Source organism: Muntiacus reevesi, chromosome 3, assembly GCF_963930625.1.
Source record: "Muntiacus reevesi chromosome 3, mMunRee1.1, whole genome shotgun sequence".
In the NCBI taxonomy this organism is placed as follows: Eukaryota; Metazoa; Chordata; class Mammalia; order Artiodactyla; family Cervidae; genus Muntiacus; species Muntiacus reevesi.
The window spans coordinates 177,502,512-177,523,770 of NC_089251.1; the positions used below are offsets into that span (position 1 = coordinate 177,502,512).

At 40.2% G+C, this 21,259-nt stretch overlaps 1 protein-coding gene across 8 annotated transcripts in view; it reads right to left on the bottom strand.

Moving 5' to 3' along the window:
* The window catches only part of UTRN (utrophin), a 538,989-nt gene that overhangs the window by 415,295 nt on the left and 102,435 nt on the right, over positions 1-21,259 (bottom strand). For all 8 annotated transcript variants that reach the window (XM_065931202.1, XM_065931205.1, XM_065931203.1 and 5 more), the window contains one exon: positions 17,031-17,092. In XM_065931202.1, the coding sequence (XP_065787274.1) occupies positions 17,031-17,092 (62 nt within the window). The remainder of the gene's footprint in view (positions 1-17,030; positions 17,093-21,259) is intronic.

Genomic DNA, 21,259 nt, shown 5'->3' on the forward strand with positions numbered 1-21,259 from the left:
AAGAATGCTGGAGTGGGTTGCCATTTCCTTCTCCAGGGGATTTTCCCAACCCAGGGATCGAATGCACATCTCCTATATTGACAGGCAGATTCTTTACCACTGAGCCACCAGGAAAGCCCCTGGGTGGCATTTATCCATTCTCAAATCCACTACATTATCCATTCTCCAAAAAAGAAATAAAGTAACATAGACCAGCATAGAATAGAATATAGTAAATATGTCAGTCAAGGACTTCCTTGGTGGTGGAGGGGTTAAGTGGCATTTATCCATTCTCAAATCCACTACATTATCCATTCTCCAAAAAAGAAATAAAGTAACACAGACCAGCATAGAATAGAATATAGTAAATATGTCAGTCAAGGACTTCCTTGGTGGTGGAGGGGTTAAGAATCCACCTTCTGAAAAAAAAAAAAAGAATCCACCTTCTGATGCAGGGGTCCATGCTCTTTCTAACTTGCTGCTCAATCCCAGGTCAGGAAACTAAGATCCCACAGGCCACAGGGCAACTAAGCCCTCACACCACAACTGGAGAGAGTCCACATGCCACAATGAAAAGCCTGTGCACCGCAACAAAGAGCCAGTGCAGCCAGAAACAGAATAAACACATACATTGAAAAATACATAAATGCAAGTATTACTCCATATTACAAACAATTATGAATGCCCATTCAGAACCTAATTGTAGACCAGCCTCTTACCAGCCATGTAACTTTGGAAAAGTGGCCTTTCTACATCTATTGACTCATCTGACGATGACAGAGATTCAATTAATGGTTGGAATTATCATTCATATCAGAAGCATAACCTTCATGTTTTCTACTGTCATAAAAGTGCCATAAAATGTCAACAACAGCTGAAAGAAAGGATAAAACAAATAAGCACTTCATCTCAGGCAGGGATGTAAGAGCAAATTCGGAACCTGAGTATATGTTAGCGTCACTTCACAGAGAAAGATCTTCCAAGTCCCAAATTCACCAATTCGATGACCTGTACGGATACATCCCATTCAAAAACAATGAACAAGGTTATACAAGAGCACACCTGCACGTCACGCATGCACCGTGAGACAAGTATAACTCAGCAGCAAACCCAAAGGATTCTTCCCTAAGCGACACTGCTGCTCAGTGGTTAAAGCAGGAGGCATTCATCAAGAGGCAGCATTCATTCTCCTGCATCTGACACCCTTTTCCTCTCTCTTGTCCAGCTCATGCATTTGTTCACTGAGCAACACATCTTCAGAAAAACTCTTTGTGAAGCATTCTCTTGAAACAAAGGTAACTGAGACACAGTTCTATCTTTCTAGAAGTTAATCACTCATCCAAGGTAAATCAATGCCTTTATATTGTTTAAAAACCAAAACAAATCCAACAGTAACAACTCAATTGCTTTATTCATTTCCCAAATTTCAGGAAAATACTGATGGCAATCAGTATGAAATATGCTTTGTGCTGTGTCCCTATTCTCCCAACTCCCCCGCCCTACTCCCAGTGATGACATGATCACTGTGACTTCCACCCAGTACCTTCAGAAGCACCACATGCACCTGCAGGAAGGAAAATACAGCCCATGGATCTCCTCAGTGAAGATTTTTTTTCCTTAAATTAGGTTTCATTGCAATATAGATTATCCTAAGCTCAGGAGACCCTGGTTCGATTCCTGAGTCAGGAAGATCCACTGGAGAAGGGATAGGCTACCCACTCCTGTATTCTTGAACTTCCCTTGTAGATCAGCTAGTAAAGAATCACCTGCAATGTGGGAGACCTGGGTTTGATCCCTGGGTTGGGAAGATCCCCTGGAGAAGGGAAAGGTTACCCCACTCCAGTATTCTGGTGTGGAGAATTCCATGCACTGTATAGTCTATGGGGTCACAAAGAGTCAAGAGTCCAACCCGACTGAGCGACTTTCACTTTCACTTTCATGAAAAGACAGTTAACATCCATCAGAGAGAGACAAATTAAAATCACAATGAGAAACCACTTCACATCTAAGATAGCTAATTTAAAAAGCAGCTACAACAGAAAATAACAAGATTGGAGACAATTAACAAGTGTTGGAGAGCAAGTGAAAATACTGGAAAAATGTACTTTGCTGGCAACAATGTAAAAAGATGCAGCCACTGTAGAAAACTGTTCTGTCTTCCTCAAAATGTTAAAGTACCATACAAACTGAAGGAAGGGGGGGACCAGGGCTGTTACAAATTCAAAACTTTGGTTCAAAATTTACATATAAAATACACATTCACACTCCCCACACCCATGGCCAATCACTACAAACTACTGCATATTCCTGAAAAAATACAATTTAGGAATGTCCCACATACAGCTGGAAAGAACCATGACCCCTTTCCACCTACAACTAGTAGAGTTACACCTGTAAGTATGGTGATTCAGTGTTTTGTGTCTTGCAACAGAGGGCAGAAAATGTCTTTTGTAAAGGTTCAGATAGCATTTCATTTAGTCTTTGCTGGCCAGGAGGTCCCTACTGAAACTTCTCAAGCCTGTTGTCATGATGTAAAAACAGCACAAGCAGTATATAAAGAGATAAGCCAAAGGGGACGGTGACTGTGTTTCAACAAACTTGAATCTGCGGACATTGAAATCTGAATTTCATAGACTGTCCATGCACCTTGAAATCTTTTTTTGACTTTTTGCAACCACCTAAAAATGTGAAAACCATTCTTAGCTCATGGGCCATACAAAACTTGACAGTGGAAACACGAAAAGTTCTTAGACATAATAATAGCATGACTTACTATGTATCGGTTATGTTCTAAGAGATCAATACAGATTTAAATGCCTTCTTTGTTTCTTTAAATAGAACGTTAAGGTAAGAAAACTGAGACACAGAAGTGACATGACAGGTGAGAGGCAGAACCAGGCAATGATACCACAAGGTCTGACTCCAAACCCAGGTTCTCAAAGTCCATACTGAGCTGAGACTAAAATTACAAGAGCACGGGGTCCTGACATATACAGAAGGAAACACCACGAATTAACTAGTGGTGAGGTGGGAGGAGAAAAGGAGGGGCATATTTATTTAATGACTTCCCAAAGAGAGCAAACAAGATATATACCACATGTAAATGAACTAAAAATGAAAATTCTGTTTCAAGTTCATGGCTTTAAAGCACCTCTGGTCCTTTCAAAGCACCTCTGGTCCTCTGTAAACATGGGATCCACCCTGGGAAACAGCTGGAAATGTCAGAAGTCATTGCTACATAAAAATAAAAGTTGGTTCAGCCCAACAGTTAAACTCTTATTTAGATTTTTAATTCTCTGCTGAGACTTATTTGCAGAAATTTCTCTGACAGAGAGAATACAGTTTAATAATTCAATTGGACAAATACTTGGTGAATACCTCCTTTGTGACTGGCCCTGCAGAAATGCCAAACTCAAGTCACCCTCCCTATTTACAAGCGAGGGTTTCCATAGTTTTTCAATAAACACAAAATAGTACAAATGAATAATCCTGAATTTGAAAGACAAATAAGCCTTGAGCGGCAGTTAGCCTTTTTTTGTTGTTTAGTTGCTAAATTGTATCTGAATCTTCTGCAATCCCATGGTCTGAACCCCGCCAGGCTCCTCTGTCCACGGGATTTCCCAGGCAAGAATACTGGAGTAGGTTGCCATTTCCTTCTCCAACAGATCTCCCCAATCCAGGAATCGAACCCTTGTCTCCTGCACTGGCAGGCGGGTTCTTTACCACTGAGCCACCAGGGAAGCCCATTTAGCTTTTAAAAAAAAAAAAAAATGAAAAAGACAATATGATAGGAATCCAAACGACAGATGTTACAGATGACTCCCTTTGACTGCCTCCTCTCATCCCCTGGTCCCCGACACGTCTCTCAACTTTCTTGACACCAGTTCTAACATCATCTTGACTTCAAGAGGGACCAGCACTAACACCTACAGCTGAGACACTGTAGCTCCCGACCCTAAAATGTCAGAGGACAGAAACAAACTGTCATGACAATGTGGGAGGTATAAGCAGGGGTCTGACGGGGGGAAAGGGCTGCAAACACAGTCACGGAGACGTGATGGTTCAACTGAATGTGGCTAGCAGGATGGGCCCACCACACCTGGTGAATCAGTCAGCCCTACAGGCTGAAGGTGACAGCTAGTGCTCAGTCCCAGCCATGTGTGAATCCCACCCACCGCTGGTAGGACTCCTGGCTTCTCCAAAGAGCGGGAGCTCTGAATTTATGTGTATAACCTCCTGATGTTTGTAACGTCCTAAAACACTGTGCAAGATGAACCATCCTTGTCTCCAGACATACTGGATCCCAGGACAACTGACTGGCAATCTCTCTCACAGGGCATAATCACATACAGGTGAAACCTGAGACTGGTCAACAGTAAGTCCTCCGAGGAACTGATAAGCTCTGCGGATAGGACACAGAGACACACACACCCCACCATCCACAGACTAGGGAATATGACTGATTGCAAAATACCAGCAAAGTCATTATTCTGACTCAGACCAAAAAAAAAAACAAAGGAGTCACACCAGATTCTTTTCCTCTCACTCATGCCTCATCTCTAATCATAACAACCCTGTCTTTTCTACCTCCCAACACACGTTCCAAAGGCGACCACTACTCCTTACTCTCATCCATGTCTCCAATAGTAAGCCAGGCATTCTCCTTACTGCTGCCTGAGAGTCAGAATAACTAATTTTAAGGTGCACATCACATCACATCATGTCTCAGCTTTAACCTAATGGACTCCCATCACATAAATACAACTCAAACTCTAAATGAGAGATCCCATGTGATCCCTCCACTCTCCCTCTAATCTGATAATCTAATACTGGATTATTCTCCCCTTTCTTCAGTACGGGCAAATCACAATTATTTCCATCAGTGGTCAAGTTTTCCAGCAGCAGTCGTAGGAGTAACAGAAAAAAAAAATTTATAAAAGATTCAATAACAGTAACATTTAGGAAGTGCAGTTTGGAGTTCTTAAAAGGATGAAATGTTAATGCTTTGATGATATAACAAACAAACCAGAGGCAGATCTGGGACTTGGACTTTGGATCAGAAAACAGCTTATTCTCTATGGTGTGCCATACTGACACCAACAAGTAGATGATGAGAAACACAGTCTGTGCCTTCACGGCACTCAGAATCTAAACTGAGGAAATAAAATGGGCACTAAAACAGCATGAAGAACACAGTAAAAGGGATTTATGAAGCTTGATTCTGCCAAATTTGCACCAAATAAGAAATATACTAATAGTACAGAGGCTGGTTCTATTCTGCAGCTTACCTAATCCCATCATAAATAATGAAGTTATAACTGTGAACAACACGGAAAAGAGCAAACAGATAATAGTTTCTAAATGGTTTCACCACTAACTTGTCTGATGATGGTTTCTTGCAAACAAATAATAACTTTGAGCCCTTTGACACTGTTTGATTCTTCTGCTACTTACTTACACTCTACATATCTTCAAGACAGGATTTGAAGCAGTCTATTCAATTCCGTGAATATCCCCACTGTTTACAGCATGTGTGTGTGAGTATATGAGTCTATGTATGTCTAATTCTGTGTGTATCATACATATTTATATTAACATATATGGCTTCTTCTCTTGCATGCCTGCTCAGATGTGTCTGACTCTTTGTGATGCTAAGGACTGGAGACTGCCAGGATCCTCTGTCCATGGAATTTCCCAGGCAAGAATACTGCAGTAGGTTGCCATTTCCTTCTCCAGGGAAACACCCCGACCCAGGAATCGAACCCAAGTTTCTTATGTCTTCCTGCATTGGCAGGCAGATTTTCTTTACCACTGAGCCACCTGGGAAGCCCCCATATATATGGCATACCCACACACACACACACACACACACACACACACTCACACACACACACATACACGTATATAGTGTGTATGTGCTATGCTCAGTCATATCCAACTCTTTGCGATCCCATGGACATAGCCCACCAGGCTCTTCTTCCGTGGGGTTTTTCCAGGCAAGAACACTGGAGTGGGGTGCTATTTCCTCTAGAGGATCCTCCCGACTCAGGGATCGACCCTGAGTCTCTCGTGTCTCCTGCATTGGCAGGCGGATTCTTTACCACTGCAGTCACCTGGGAAGCCCATATAGTGTACATGCCATCATATTTCTGCATTCTTCTCAGGTCAGTCTGACGCCCCAATCAATTTTAAAATGATGCTCCAGCATCTGATAACATATTATAAGTTTTATAGTCTCTCTCTCTCTTTTCCTTTGAGTCATTTTTTTGCAAGGAGTTATTTTAAAAACTCAAAAAGAAGTGAATGATTTAATTCAATACTTCTTTTAATATTTTAAAAACCAGAATCTTTCATTTATGAATCCCAAATCTCAGCACTAATAAAAATGTACCTCTTGTAATTCTTTTTTTTCTTAAAAATCAATAATGTATCAGTGAGCACTATGTACAATGTCATTTTGGTTAATTATGTGTATGTGTAAAAGGATTTCTTTTAAGTATTTTACAACAAAAATGTACTTTCTCTCTTGACGGCGGAATTAAAAGTGGTTTTAAAAAGTCTCTTTGGATTTACTCTATCATCTAATGTTTGTAATGTGTATTACTGTATAAAATAAATATAGACTGTTTAAAAAGTGAGGTGAAGTGAAAGTCACTCAGCCGTGTCCAACGCTTTGTGACTCCATAGATTATACAGTCCATGGAATTCTCTAGGCCAGAATACTGGAGTGTGTAGCCTTTCCCTTCTCCAGGGGATCTTCCCAATCCAGGGATTGAAACCAGGTCTCCCACATTGCAGGAGGATTCTTTACCAGCTAAGCTACCAGGGAAGCCCAAATCGTTTAAAAAGTGGTATCAAAGGGGCTTCACAGCTGGCTCAGATGGTAAAGCATCTGCCTGCAATGTGGGAGACCCAGGTTCAATCCCCAGGTTGGGAAGATCCCCTGGAGAAAGGAATGGCAACCCACTCCAGTACTCTTGCCTGGAAAATCCCACGGACGGAGGAGCCTGGAAGTCTATAGTCCATGCGGCTGCAAAGAGTCGGACACAACTGAGCAACTTCACTTCATCAAAGGTCTGTCTGGTCAAAACTATGGTTTTTTCCATATGTATGGAAAAACATATTAATGTATGAATATGAGAGTTGGACTGTAAAGAAAGCTGAGCGCCAGAAAACTGATGCTTTTGAACTGTGGTGTTGGAGAAGACTCTTGAGAGTCCCTTGAACTGCACGGAGATCCAACCAGTCCATCCTAAAGGAAATCAGTCATGAATATTCATTGGAAGCACGGATCCTGAAGGTGAAGCTCCAATACTTTGGTCACCTGACGTGAAAAACTGACTCACTGAAAAAGACCCTGACGGTGGGAAAGATTGAAGGCAGGAGGAGGAGAGGGTGACAGAGGATGTGGTGGTTGGATGGTATCACTGACTCGATGGACATGGGTTTGGGTGGACTCCAGGAGTTGGTGATGGACAGGGAGGCCTGGAGTGCTGTGGTTCATGGGGTCACAGAGTCGGACGCGACTGAGTGACTGAACTGACTGAGCTGATCTCTAGGAAAAATTAAGCAAACTGATGAAATTAGATTCATAACAATTCCAAAGCATACAGCTTAATGGATGAAATGAAGACTGCATATCTTCAGTGCCTACTTTATGATTCAGTCCCATGGTGAAAGAGCGAAAGCTGCACTGCTTTCAACTGAAAAGCAAAACAGGAGCAATAAAGTGCCAAGGAGGTCAGTAAGCACCTTGACAAAGGAAAACCTGCAAAATGTGCCACAGTCACTTAAAGAATGAGTGAGCGTATGGCTCTAGGCCAGTCTCTTTAAGAATTCGTGGTGGTCAGCACAAGTCCTTATGAGCTGGACAAGATTCCATTTAGAATCCCGTTTGGAAGAAGGGAGGGCAAGAGGAAAATGAAGGAGAAAGAGTCTGGAGAAGCAGATGGCTCAGGCAATCCAATTCACGTCACAGTAGCTACCCAGCAGTGATAATTGCTGTGCTCACAAAGGAGTCAAAGGAATGAAGGTGCATTTGCCTTAGAAATTATAGAATCCCAGAAAATACAAGTTAAATCTAATAGTATCTTTCAGAAAATCAAAAGTAATACAGAGTGAAGTAAGTCAGGAAGAGAAAAGCAAATGCCATATATTAACACATACATGTGGAATCTAGAAAAATGGTACAGATGAAGCTACTGCGCAGGGCAGGAATAGAGACACAGACACAGAGAACAAACATGTGGACACAAGCGGGACAAGGGGGACAGGATGAACTGGGAGACCGGGATTGACCGGGACTGACATGTATACACGACCATGTGCAAAATAGAGCACTAGTGAGAAGCCGCTGTATACCACAGGGAACTCAGCTGGGTGCTCTGTGATGACCTAGATGGGTGGGATGCAGGGTGAGGAGGTACAAACGGGAGGGAATATATCTATACATATAGCAGATTCACTTCTTGGTAGAGCAAAAACCAACACAACATTATACAGCAATTACACTCCAATAAAAATTTTTTCAAAAGTCATACAATATGTAACAAGAAGTGACTCAGAAGGTAAAGAACCTGACTTCAATGCAGGAGACCAGGGTTCGATCCCTGTGTCAGGAAGATCCCCTGGAGAAGGCAATGGCTACCCAATCCAGTATTCTTGCCTGGAGAATCCCATGGACAGAGGAGCCTGGAGGTCTATAGTTCATGGACAGGACTGAGCAACTAACTTTCGGTAAAAACAAAAGTAACTGAGATAATACTGAGAAAACTGGGATGATAAGGAACACAATCCCAAAAGAAATCAATCCTGAATATTCATTGGAAGGACTGATGCTGAAGCTGAAGCTCCAATACTTTGGCCACCTGATGTGAAGAGCCGACTCACTGGAAAAGACCTGATGCTGAGAAAGATTGAAGGCAGGAGAAGGAGGCGACGACAGAGGATGAGATGGTTGGATGGCATCACTGACTCAACAGACCTGAGTTTGAACAAACTCCAGGAGATGGTGAAGGACAGGGAAGCCTGGCACGTTTCAGTCCATGGGGTCACAAAGAGTCAGACACGACTGAGCCACTGAACAACAAAAGGCTCCCACACCCAGCAGCCAGGGGCAAGGCCACTTGCACACTCCATGGACAAATAACCAGGCGAAGTCTATTGAATCAACAAACAATACAGCTCATTCCATATATGCTCAACAACCAAAGCAGTGGAAATGGCAGCAGAATCCAGTGCTTCAACAGACAGGCTTCCATGGAAAAGGGCAAGGCATCAGTTAGGGCACTGATAGTGGTAATGGAAAGGTAAAGAAAAGATTTCTTTTGTTTAATAAAGGAGAGGCAGTCACCCTGCCCCTTCCTTCTCCTTAGGGTTTCTCATTAAAGACACAACAGGCCTAATTTGGGGGTCAGGAATTTGATAAATCCATCTTCAATTTTCCAGTGCAAAATAGCAAAGACTTCAAAATCATCTCAGAAGTCTCTCAGGAGATTGACAGGAGACCAGCACAAGGAGCATCCATTTGTCTTTCCAGGAGAAACATACTTACTGTTCTTTGTTCTACTTTATTTTTTGTTGTTGTTTGTTTGTGTGAAATTCTGTCCAGATTTCCGGTCTTTTACCAACTGTCTGTGTGCACCTCATCTGATACAAACATGCAATAATAAATTGTTTTCTCTGTATTCTGTGTTGAATAAAGATCTTTTAGTTGACAGGATTTTTTTTTATTTCCCCAACAAATTATAAAAATAAAAACAGCAGTGTCAGCTCCCCCTACTTCCTACCCAGTCTGCTCCCATCAGGACTGGTCATTGTTGGAGAGTGACTACCAGTAGCCATTGGAGCTAAAAGCTTCCTAGGGCAAGAACAGTTGAAAATGGTTCCTAGATCTCCTAAGCCTCTTTAACAGAAAGAGCTTCTTTTCCCCCAAAACCACCACCTCTTTAAGAATCCTCTCATTATAAATCACTGGCCCACAATGTCTCAGATCTACACATCCATGTGCCAATCAGAGCCCATTTCTGAAGGTGGAGATGGTGGGTCACATGGGCTGAATGCAAAAGCACAAGGTAGGTGGCTCTGCTCTCCCCTCTCTAGGCGAAGGCTGAAAAGCCATTTCCTATCAGCAAATCAATCCCAAAATTGATTATCAATGACAAAGGCTTAGCATATACTACCAAATGTCCAAACTTGTTTAACGATTACAAATACTAAAGTTCAGTCGCTAAGTCATATCCAGCTCTTTGCAATGCCATGGACTGCAGCACACCAGGCTCCTCTGTCATCCAATCATCCACTATCTCCCAAAGTTTGCTCAAATTCATGTCCATTGAGTCAGTAATGCTTTATTTAACCATCTCATCCTCTGCGGCCCACTTCTTCTTTTGCCTTCAGTCTTTTCCAGCATTAGTATCTTTTCCTATGAGTCAGTTCTTCGCATTGGGTGGCCAAAGTACTGGAGCTTCAGCTTCAGCAATTGTCCTTCCAATGAATATTCAGGGTTGGTTTCCTTTAGAATTGGCTGGTTTGATCTCCTTGCAACCCAAGGGACTCTCAAGAGTCTTCTCCAGCACCACAATTCAAAAGTATCAATACCAATAGGCTCAATCAAATTTATTTACTGAATCCTCAATGTGTACAAACATGGCATGTTAAATAATGTTTAATATATATATTTTAACTTAACCACAGTAACTAAGTGAAGGTCATGTTTGCAAGTATGTTTGGAACCAAACCAATCAATGAAAACAACAACAACAAAAACCAAATATTTCCATAATATAACTAAAACATGTCAGGAAGCTGTTTAGGAATATGAAATGCACTGTACTGTCTGCTTTATAGGTACTGGTGAATAGATATAAGTTGAAACTTAAGGAACCACGTGAATGTTTACGGCCCCCTAAAGTAATTAGTTGAGCCACCATACACATATTCATGAAAATAAGTCAATAGGAACCTCAGTGTGTAACTCCAACTCAAATCTCTACTACAGATGTTATTTATGGTCAAACAAGGACGCCTGTACAGTCCCCCTCACGATGTTAAGGAGAGGACGAAACACAAACAGGCAGCTTTTGTTGCACTCTCCTACACATCCTTTCCCACTCCTATTTTTGTGACCCTCCACATCCAGTGTGAACAGAGCTGCAAACAATAGGACACTGAAAGCAATGTCCCACTGTCTCCAAATGGAACATACAGGAAAAGCTCTTCACATTGAAACGGTTTAAAAATGCTTCACAGATTTCCTTTCTGATATTCTATACATTTGAAGTTCAAGTTTGGAATAGTAACGAAATGAAAACTTGGCTCACCTTTGTCTTCGAAAAAGGAAAAGCAGAAATCTGCCCAAACTGAAGATCAGCATTTTTAAGTGGGCCTATTCTCTACCTAACCTTTATTCTTTAAACTTCTTTTGAGAACTGCCTCACCAAACTGATAAAAGAGCTTCTGCAATTTGTACATCTCTGCTCTGACAGATGAGCAGCTCTGAAAGTCAGCCAAAGAAAATGCAGGCTTAAAGTCAGAACAAATTTCCCAACACTGAAAGAGTGAGGCCTTCGCTGCTTCCCTTGGGAGAAGAATCTGCTAATAAACGAGCCTCTTAAAATCAGAGTGAACAAAACACTCAAACTTCACCCACCAGACCGTGGAATAAAGTGGGCTTAATGAGCCAATGCCTTTTTCCATTTCTGCTTTGAAATATATGTACAGCACAGATCAGGGGTACCACAAATTGGAAGGGCCCCTGATAGAGTTTTAATTTAGCATTCCTGGGTAATTATAATCTCCTATAAAGTTTCACAATAATGCCTCAATATTTCTTAGCAATATGAGGCAAGTAATTATGCTCCAGTGTGTTTTATAGCTAAAGGAGTAAAAACCAAGTGACCTGGCAAAAAAAAAAAAAAAAAAAAAAAACTGGCTAATAATTTGCCCGAGGTCATAAATAAATGAGCAGCATACCCAGGAATAAGTGTTTAATTTCCAAATTCTCAACTCCTCTAGATAATCATTTTTTTCCTATGCTTTCCATAACTTCTCAAACCCAACAATCCTAAATTATTCTACACTGTGTGACTTCTCAGGATAACCAGACTCCAAAGTGGCATGTATTCTGTGACATACTAACAAGGACTTGCAGCAAAAAGAATATATATGTATAGTAAATGATGTCTTAGCTATGAAAGTATTACACGGTATTCTCAAACTCTTAACCAAATCCTCTATAGAGGAATGAACTGAGCAGATTTTAAGTTTTAAAGTTCACTTTTCATCACTGTGAAATCAGTAGGTGTATCCTATTTGAAGAAGCCTCTCCCATAAATAAGAGAATCAAACGTATTAAATCCAAATGATGATCTAACAATCTTTCCAGCACATCTCCAAGACACCAGGTAAATGTGGAAACTCTGCATGTCTGGATTTGTTTTTGTGGATAAATGCAGCAAAAGCCCTGATGTTTGTTTCCATGAAATGAAGCAATTTATGCTATTCTGCACTCAATTCCAGATTCTACTCCATCTATTTCCAAGACAACCACTTTCACCTGGTTTTTGGACACATATATACTGTTAGGCATTTAAATGTACGTTTCTGTCACTGCCGTTCATTTATTTATTAAGCCTACAGACACTCACTGAACGCTTACTAAATTCTAGAGGTTGTGCCAGTTAATAAAATAGACAATCCCTGCACCCATGGAACATACCACTGTCTAGAAAACGGAAGACAAGTATTTTGAGATGCAATTAGTGAAAAGACAATTATGGTAAGTGCTTCAAAGGTTAACACTTTAGCATACAGAGCATATCTGCCCAAATCTGGGAGCTCAGAAACAGTGTCCTTGGGAAAATGACATTCAAGCTCGGATAAGAAAAAGGAGTAGGAGTTGCCTAAAAAAAGATGGAGGAAGGAGAATGTGCTAAAGCCTTGAGAAGGTCCATTGCAGTGGCCAGAGTATAACGAGCTAGAGTAAAGTGAAATTAGAGTAGACTGGAGGGGCAACTTCTTAGGCTCTTAAAAGCCAAATAAAAACAAATAAACAGCCACTGAAAGATTTTACTGAAGAGAAAGAGGTACTTAGGCTTACACTTTAAGATACACTCCAGCTTTTATTCTGTAGAAAATGGAAGGGAGGAGATGTATAAGGTGAACCATGAAAAGGAAGACCTAGTGGTAGATTATGATAACGGTCCACATATTCAGGGATAAATTTCCCAAATAGTAAAGTCATGACTCTCAAACAAATGTATTATTACAGTACATTAAAGGCTTTAACTCATTAAGCAATCAGGAAATCAGTAAGGTATTACAACTGGTTCAAAGAAAAGTTTTTAAAACCACATGTTAAATGCAATAAAGGAAAGTTGAAATAAATTGACAACAGATGCAAAACCTAGTCCACCCAAGGGGAAATACTCAATTGCATTCCAGCCACTCTGCATTTTTATGGATAAGAATCATCTCCATTACTATCCGTTTTCTACAACTCACTGAGCTGTACAGTAGCTCAAAGATGATGGAAGGCAGATACAGCATATGGCTGAGCGGACAGGATTCCCACAGATTTTCTGCCTATCATGAAGGCTTTCAATTATTCTTAACTCAGATAAAAATGACTTGGCAAAAAGGGGGTGTCAAGTGTCAAGAAAGATGGAGAAAAATGGACAATGTTGAATGTATATGGTACTAGAATCAACAAGATTTGGCATTTGAGACTTTGGTTGGAGTGGGGGGATGCTCAAGAAGGAGATGTCCAGGGAAGGAGTTTAAAACAAATTCCTAAATGGCAGAAGATGCCGTAAGGGTCTACTTGGATTTCTCAGAACAAGGAGACTACTGCTCTGTAGAGAGACTCACATTGCACAGAAAAAGTAGACTTGATCAATAACTGCATTTTAGAGTCCACCACAATATACCAAAGGACATGGATAAAAAAGAAATGACATAAAATCCGCTCCCTTCAATAATACTTTTTTTTCCCTTGCTAACCTCTGGATTACCTAGTGACACCATGCCCAACTACAACCTGATCCCAACTCAGCAAGAATCTGTGGGGAGTTTATGGAAATCTTCCACTTCAGAACTTTTATTCCCTTTTCTGATCATCAGCATGGAAGCAGCCCGACTTACAGAATTAAAAGAACCAGAAGAAAGGAAACAGTGTGCTTGAAATTTAGTGTGACAGTTATGAGCTCTCCTCTTTATATCCAAATAATCATAAATCTTTTGATAACTATGTTCTAGGCTCCTCCAGATTTCCTTCTAGACTTTGATTTCTTACCAGAAGTAATCGGAAAGGAAATGTTTCCAGGGGCAGCTCTACTTTGATATTTTTCTCCAAACAATCTTTTAATAGTAGACATAATTTTAAAAAACTGTTCTTGAAAAAAAAAAAAACCTAATAGTGGTCTTAACAAAAATTGTTCTTGAAAACAATAACAAGCTTTTAGCTTTCATGTCAGTCTACATAACTGGACCTTTTACTATAACTGATAACATTACTTAATCATTTCATTTCTTTCTAATAATTACAAGCTTCCTGGGGCAAAGAATTTACATGGGACTTAATGCCTTCATTATAAATGTATACATTTAATTATCAAGCTCAGTAAATAAACTATTCTAGAACTACTGGACTTTGTGTTCAGATCTTTTTAAAGGCATCATTGCTGTGCTATGTTTAGTTGCTCAGTTGTATCCAACTCTTTGAGACCCCATGGACTGTAGCCCACCAGGTTCCTCTGTCCATGGGATTCTCCAGCAAGAATACTGGAGTGGGTTGCCATGGCCTCCTCTAGGGGATCTTCCCAATTCAGGGATCAAACCCAGGTCTCCAGCGTTGCAGGAGGATTCTTTACCGTCTAAGCCACCAGGGACGCCCAAAGATCAATCACCCATGAGAAATACTGAGTTACTTCTTGAAAGAATTCAGAGGGGTATATGACCCACATGATCAGTAAATACTGAGAACCATCCAGTGAAGAAGAAGTCCCAGGAAAATAACAGAAGTGAGGATCTTTTTAAAGCTCAGAGTGAAGCAGTACTTGGCAGCACCGGTTCAAGGGTGTAACCTTGCATGTATCAGCCACGGCTATGGACCTGGAAAGGATGTAAATCTGCTGCGTGATGCCCCAGTTCAATGATCTATCATGTGCTGTTAAGGGAATGTCTTGTCTGGGTCAGATTCGTGGCAATGATGATGAGATTAAACATTTTCAGTTATTTTGCTCAACTGTCATTTCTATTCTACTTTTCCTCTTTTTGCATCCTACTATCTACTTACTATCTATGTCTCTCTAGTCTCACAAATAGGAACAAAAGTAATTCACATAGTTTCAAATGTTACCTAAATGCAAACCTATTTACACTACAAAGTTTCAAATCAATCTTCAAAATCAGCTCTAAGGTGATTGTTCCACAATGACTCAAGCTGCTAAAAACCAGGTCTGCTTAACTTGCTCTGTCTAGAAAAGGACTATATTAACCTCAATAATAGTCAAAATAGAGAATCTCACACAACTGAGCACTCATGAGACCCTTGGGATCAAATATCTCCTGTGTAGACTCTCTTCATTCCTAAAACCAAAATCTGGCCCAGAATCTGGTCCTTGAAGACAATTACTTCAAAAGTTTTGAATAATGTTGAACCCAAAGCACTCAGACGTTAACTGTACCTCTTGAACAAAAGAAATAAAATTTTACCAAAAAACACCTATGTCTGCTTCAGAGTAATCCTACACACAAAACCATCAATTATGGAGTAATTCTCTTCCTTGACCCTCTATCAAAGTCAGGCAGTTTGCACATTCCTTACATTCTCAGAAGCAAGATAAAATATCCCTCAACAAAAACTTGGAAAACCTAAAAATACACTGCAATCAAATAATCAACTGTAAATAGTAGGAAGTGGAACAACTTTTAAACTGCACTGCAACTCAAAGTAATCTTAAAACATTCTGATTTTGCTTCAAAGAAATGCCAGTGTTTATTTTCCTGACCTTTGCAACATTCGCAAATGGAAAAATAAGAAATTTTAAAATTAAAAACCCCAAAACAGCATTTCTCTGAGACACCTTCAGCTTTTTGCATAGTCCTATAATCGAAAAATCTAACAATTCTTCTTCCATCTCAGATTTAGAAGACAAAATTCCAACTCCAATGACCAATGAATAATTATATTAGAACTAGTTTAAAAAGAGTAATATCAATTTCTCTCTTCAGCATTCTTGCTCCTAAAAAAATATTAATCAAAACTTGATTATGATCCAAGGGTTAGAAATGCTGACAAAGAACAGATTTGGGGGAAATAAATCAGGAAGTTCACAAGAAAAGAACCACAGGGCAGTAAACATAATTAGCCAGACCCATCAGTATGACAATCCCCAAACACTGCAAGGTAGAAAAGGCTACCTGAATGATAGCAAATTGATTTTAACCAGGCAAAAATTAAATCACCATATTTTTAGCTAAGTAAGCACAAAAATTTCCCAATGAGATATTATTTCCTAAATGCACCAAGAAGTCACAGAATCCGAAGCAGCAAGCTAGCAGCTTTGTATCTAGAGAATGCTGTTGTTATTTTTTTGGTCACTGAGTTCTGTCCGACTCTTTTGTAACCCCATGGACTGTAGCCCACCAGCCTCCTCTGTCCATGGGATTCTCCAGGCGAAAATGCTGGAGTGGGTTGCCATTTTCTTCTCCAGGGTATCTTCCTGACCCAGGGATTGAACCCGTGTCTCTTGCATCTCCTGCACTAGAAGGCGGATTCTTTACTGCTAAGCCACCTGGGAAGCCCCTAGAGAATGTTAGATAAAAATACAGAGCTTTTTACACCATGAATGTTTATACCATGACTTTTTTAAGCCAGAATTTCCATTTAAACTTATTATAGAGAGTAAAGGAAAAATAAATGTATCTGTGTACTCCGAAGATTTCTGTTAGGTCACATTTCCTGGGGAAAATTCACTGCACCTCCAACCAAACTCTATCAACCAGAATGAGGCATCTGAATCATCAAAGTTTTTGAAAGTCTCCATTACCTTTGAAAATCGAGCATTTATCCATTTGGTAAAGGTTTTCTTCTGCACATCATTGTGTTCATCTGTGGGAGGGAAAAGTAGAGAGAAGGGAAAATATTAGAGTTTATAGTTTTACTTAGGTGCTAAATAAGATTATCTCCATCCTGGAGAGTTTTACATTGTCTATTAGTAGAGTTCCAGAGGCACAATGATCCACAGTTAATGAAGAAGGGATGACTGATGAGTTCAATATGTATGGAGTCTGCTAACAAACATCCATAGCAGAGGGAGGCCCAGGCACCTTTCCAGAGAAGCTGGCTTTCTCACCCCACATCTCAGCATTTTGCCACCAACCATTAAATCCACGTTCATGAGAAAAGAATGAAGACCTTGCTTTCAAAGTATTATATACATATACACATAGACGTTCTGTTGCATTTTGTTTAAATACAGTTTCAGCATGACAAAAATGTTATAGCGTGTTCAAGACAAAAAATGGAAGTTCTCTTTTAAAAAAAACTAAGAAGCTCATGATTCCCCCCTTTTCATACAATTCCTATAGAACAAAAACTACTATGAAGTTTATAGGTAATTCTGTAACCCGTTTTCCTGTATTAAGACTGACATGACAAAGTTTTAATGATCTGATCTTTGAAAGCAATCTACACCCACCACTAGGCACATAGCCTGAGGAAACCATAACTGAAAAAGACACCTGTACCTCAGTGTTCATTGCAGCACTATTTACAACAGCTAGGACATGGAAGCAACCTAGATGTCCACAGACGGATGAATGGATAAGAAAGTTGTGGTGTATATACACATTGGAATATTCAGTTCAGTTCAGTTCAGTCACTCAGTCGTGTCCAACTCTGCAACCCCATGAATTGCAGCATGCCAAGCCTCCCTGTCCATCACCAATTCCCGGAGTCTACTCAGACTCATGTCCATTGAGGTGGTGATGCCATCCAGCCATCTCATCCTCTGTCATCCCCTTCTCCTCCTGCCCCCAATCCCTCCCAGCATTAGGGTCTTTTCCAATGAGTCAACTCTTCACATCAGGTGGCCAAAGTATTGGAGTTGCAGCTTCAGCATCAGTCCTACCAATGAACACCCAGGACTGATCTCCTTTAGGATGGACTGGTTGGATCTCCTTGCAGTCCAAGGGACTCTCAAGGGTCTTCTCCAACACCACACTTCAAAAGCATCAATTCTTCGGCGCTCAGCTTTCTTCACAGTCCAACTCTCACATCCATACGTGACCACTGGAAAAACCATAGCCTTGACCAGACGGACCTTTGTTGGCAAAGTAATGTCTCTGCTTTTTAATATGCTATCTAGGTTGCATATTACTGAGCCATAAAAAAGAACACAACTGAGTTAGTGCCAATGAGGTGGATGAACTTACAGCCTATTAGACAGAGTGAAGTAAGTCAGAAAGAGAGAGACAAGTATCATATATTAACACATATATATGGAATCTAGAAAAATGGTACTGATGAACCTATCTTCAGGGCAGCAATGGAGATGCAGACATAGAGAACAGACTTGTGGTCACAGGGTGGGAAGAATCGAGAGAGTGGCATTAAAACATATACATTACCATACGAAAAACAGACAGCCAGTGGAAACTTACACAGGGAGCTTAAATCCTACGCTCTGTGACAACCCAGAGGGGTGGGAGGGGATGGGAGATGGGAAGGAGGTTTAAGAGGGAGGGGACACACATACACCCATGGCTGATTCACGCTGATACATGGCAGAAACCAACACAATATTGTAAAGCAATTATCCTCCAATTAAAAATAAACAACTTCCCTAAAAAAAAAAGGAATCTACACATTTTACAAGCAGAGAAATCACAGCAGTTTTTTTTTTTTTTTTTTTAATGACTAACTTTGGCTTGAATTACAAATTCATTTTTCAGGTCAAACAAAAAAAAATTGACCTTAAAAAATCTAAAGCATCCTGAACTTCTTGAAGATGGGCAAAGTGATCTAGTCAGGTATAAGGAAGTCATGTAAAATGGGAGTTAATAACGCAAGGCCCTGTGAGGTCTGGTGGATACAAGTGGAAATACTTGGCAAAGAACTGGCATTGAGTTCTTTGCTGTTATTCTAGTTATAATTATTATTATAGCATATGGGTGAACAAGACAAAAATATCCATGTTACCCTTTCTGTTACTTCTAATCATACCCTCTTCAATCGTTCCTCAATTATCCGTTAAAATGAGCAACAGTCATTGTTGGCATAAATCCTACAAAGGAGTATGCTAACCATCTCTGAGTTGTTCTAAAAGCTGTGTAAGGAGTATTTGGAATAATGCAGAAAGCATGTGGTATGATCTAACCCACCCTCCAAACACACACACCTTTTTCCACTACTGTCCATGTAAGGAATATTTGGAACAATGCAGAAACTTTGCGGTACTATCTGAACACACACACACACCTTGTTCCATTACTGTCCACTCTGCCAGGCTGCTTCCCACATGAGAACAGTAAAATAGTAACAGAGAAGGCTCAAGTGCGCTCTGCCCTCAATGCATCAATTTCAAAGAACTGCCTTCAACACAGACCTCCTCACTCATCTCTAATAGCATAATTACAAGTTTAACCACGACTTCACCAAGTTAGTGGTATCTTTGGGCTTTATTCTGTTCTGGAAAGAGAGCTCGTAATTAAAAGGTCACTCCTGGAATAAATATAGCAACAGTTTCAGAAAAGAGTGCCCTTCTACAGATCCATAAAGGTAACTGGAGACTGACTCTGAAACACAAAAAGGGCAATGGATGAAAAAACTTCTCTCCAAGAAACTTCGTGTTGTCAACTGAGCTAAGACCTAGCCTTTCACAAAGGACAACACAGTCAGCATCAGCCTCAATTTCAGGCTTTCTACCATCTGATCAATGCCACATATGAGCCATTTATTAACCAAGAGGACTTGCTGACACACTCTGAATGTCCCAGCCTTGACCATCACATCAAAGAGAGACAGAGCTGAGATTATACACGGTATATAAGGCAGGAGGAAGACACATCAGCCGGCACAGTGCTATACCAGCCCACTAATATGAATTTAATCTTAAATATCAGTGTTCAGAGTACTTGGCAAATCCAATTATTTTGCTATGAACAAAAATATATATAACGGTCATAAGTATCACATTTTCTCAGTTCCATAAAATTCATTGGATTTAATAATTTTTACCAAATTATTGGGAATTTGGGAAATTCTGAGAAGCAAATTTTATTTCACATTTTCTGTTTTATTTTTCTACATTTCTACATTTTTTAACCTCTCTGCTGAGCATTTAACCTTCTTACTTTCAAAAAACATGTTAAAATAGCTAATAAATACTATATGGGTTCCCCTCCAGAGATAATGTAAACAAAGAAATGAGTACCTATCACCTTATCAAATGATGATTGTGCAGTACTAAGTCATTTCGGTCATGTCTGAGTCTTTGCAACCCCATGAACTATAGCTCACCAGGCTCCTCTGTCCATGTGATTCTCCAGGCAAGAGTACTAAAATGGGTTGCCATGCCCTCCTTCAGGGGATCTTCCCGACCCAGGGATCGAACCCTCATCTCCTGAGTCTCCTCCATTGGCAGGCAGGTTCTTTATCACTAGTGCCACCTGAGGAGCCCCCAAATGATAACTAAGAACCTTCAACTGTGTCACATATAGAATGAGATCAACTATTTAAAATAGGTTCCCATCATACAGAGACGTTTGTAAAAATTAGAAGTTAATGTTTCTATAAAAGTCTTTATCTTTGGTTCAAATAAAAGTCTGAATATGTGCCTAATTAAGTAAATGATATGAAATGAAGTTATTGTTGTTTAGTTGTAGAGTCATGTCCAATTCTTTTGCGACTCCATGGATTACAGCCCGCCAGGTTCCTCTGTTCATGGGATTTCCCAGGCAAGAGTACTGGAATTGGCTACCATTTCCTTCTCCAGTGTATCTTTCCAACCCAGGGATCAAACCCACATCTCCTGCATTGGCGGGCAGGTTCTTCACCCCTGACCCATCAGAAATAAAGTAGTGCCTTGTAAAAGATAAAATGTCCTGCATTCAAACTTCTAAAAAATACTCCAAGCTTTATAAACACTCTTCTTTATTTATTTTCCTGATACAGTTAAAGGGGAAAAGAGGGATTTACATCTCAATAAGCCTTGATTTCACATTTCCCTTTTCACACACACACACACACACCCTCTTGTTTTCTATCAGATATGAA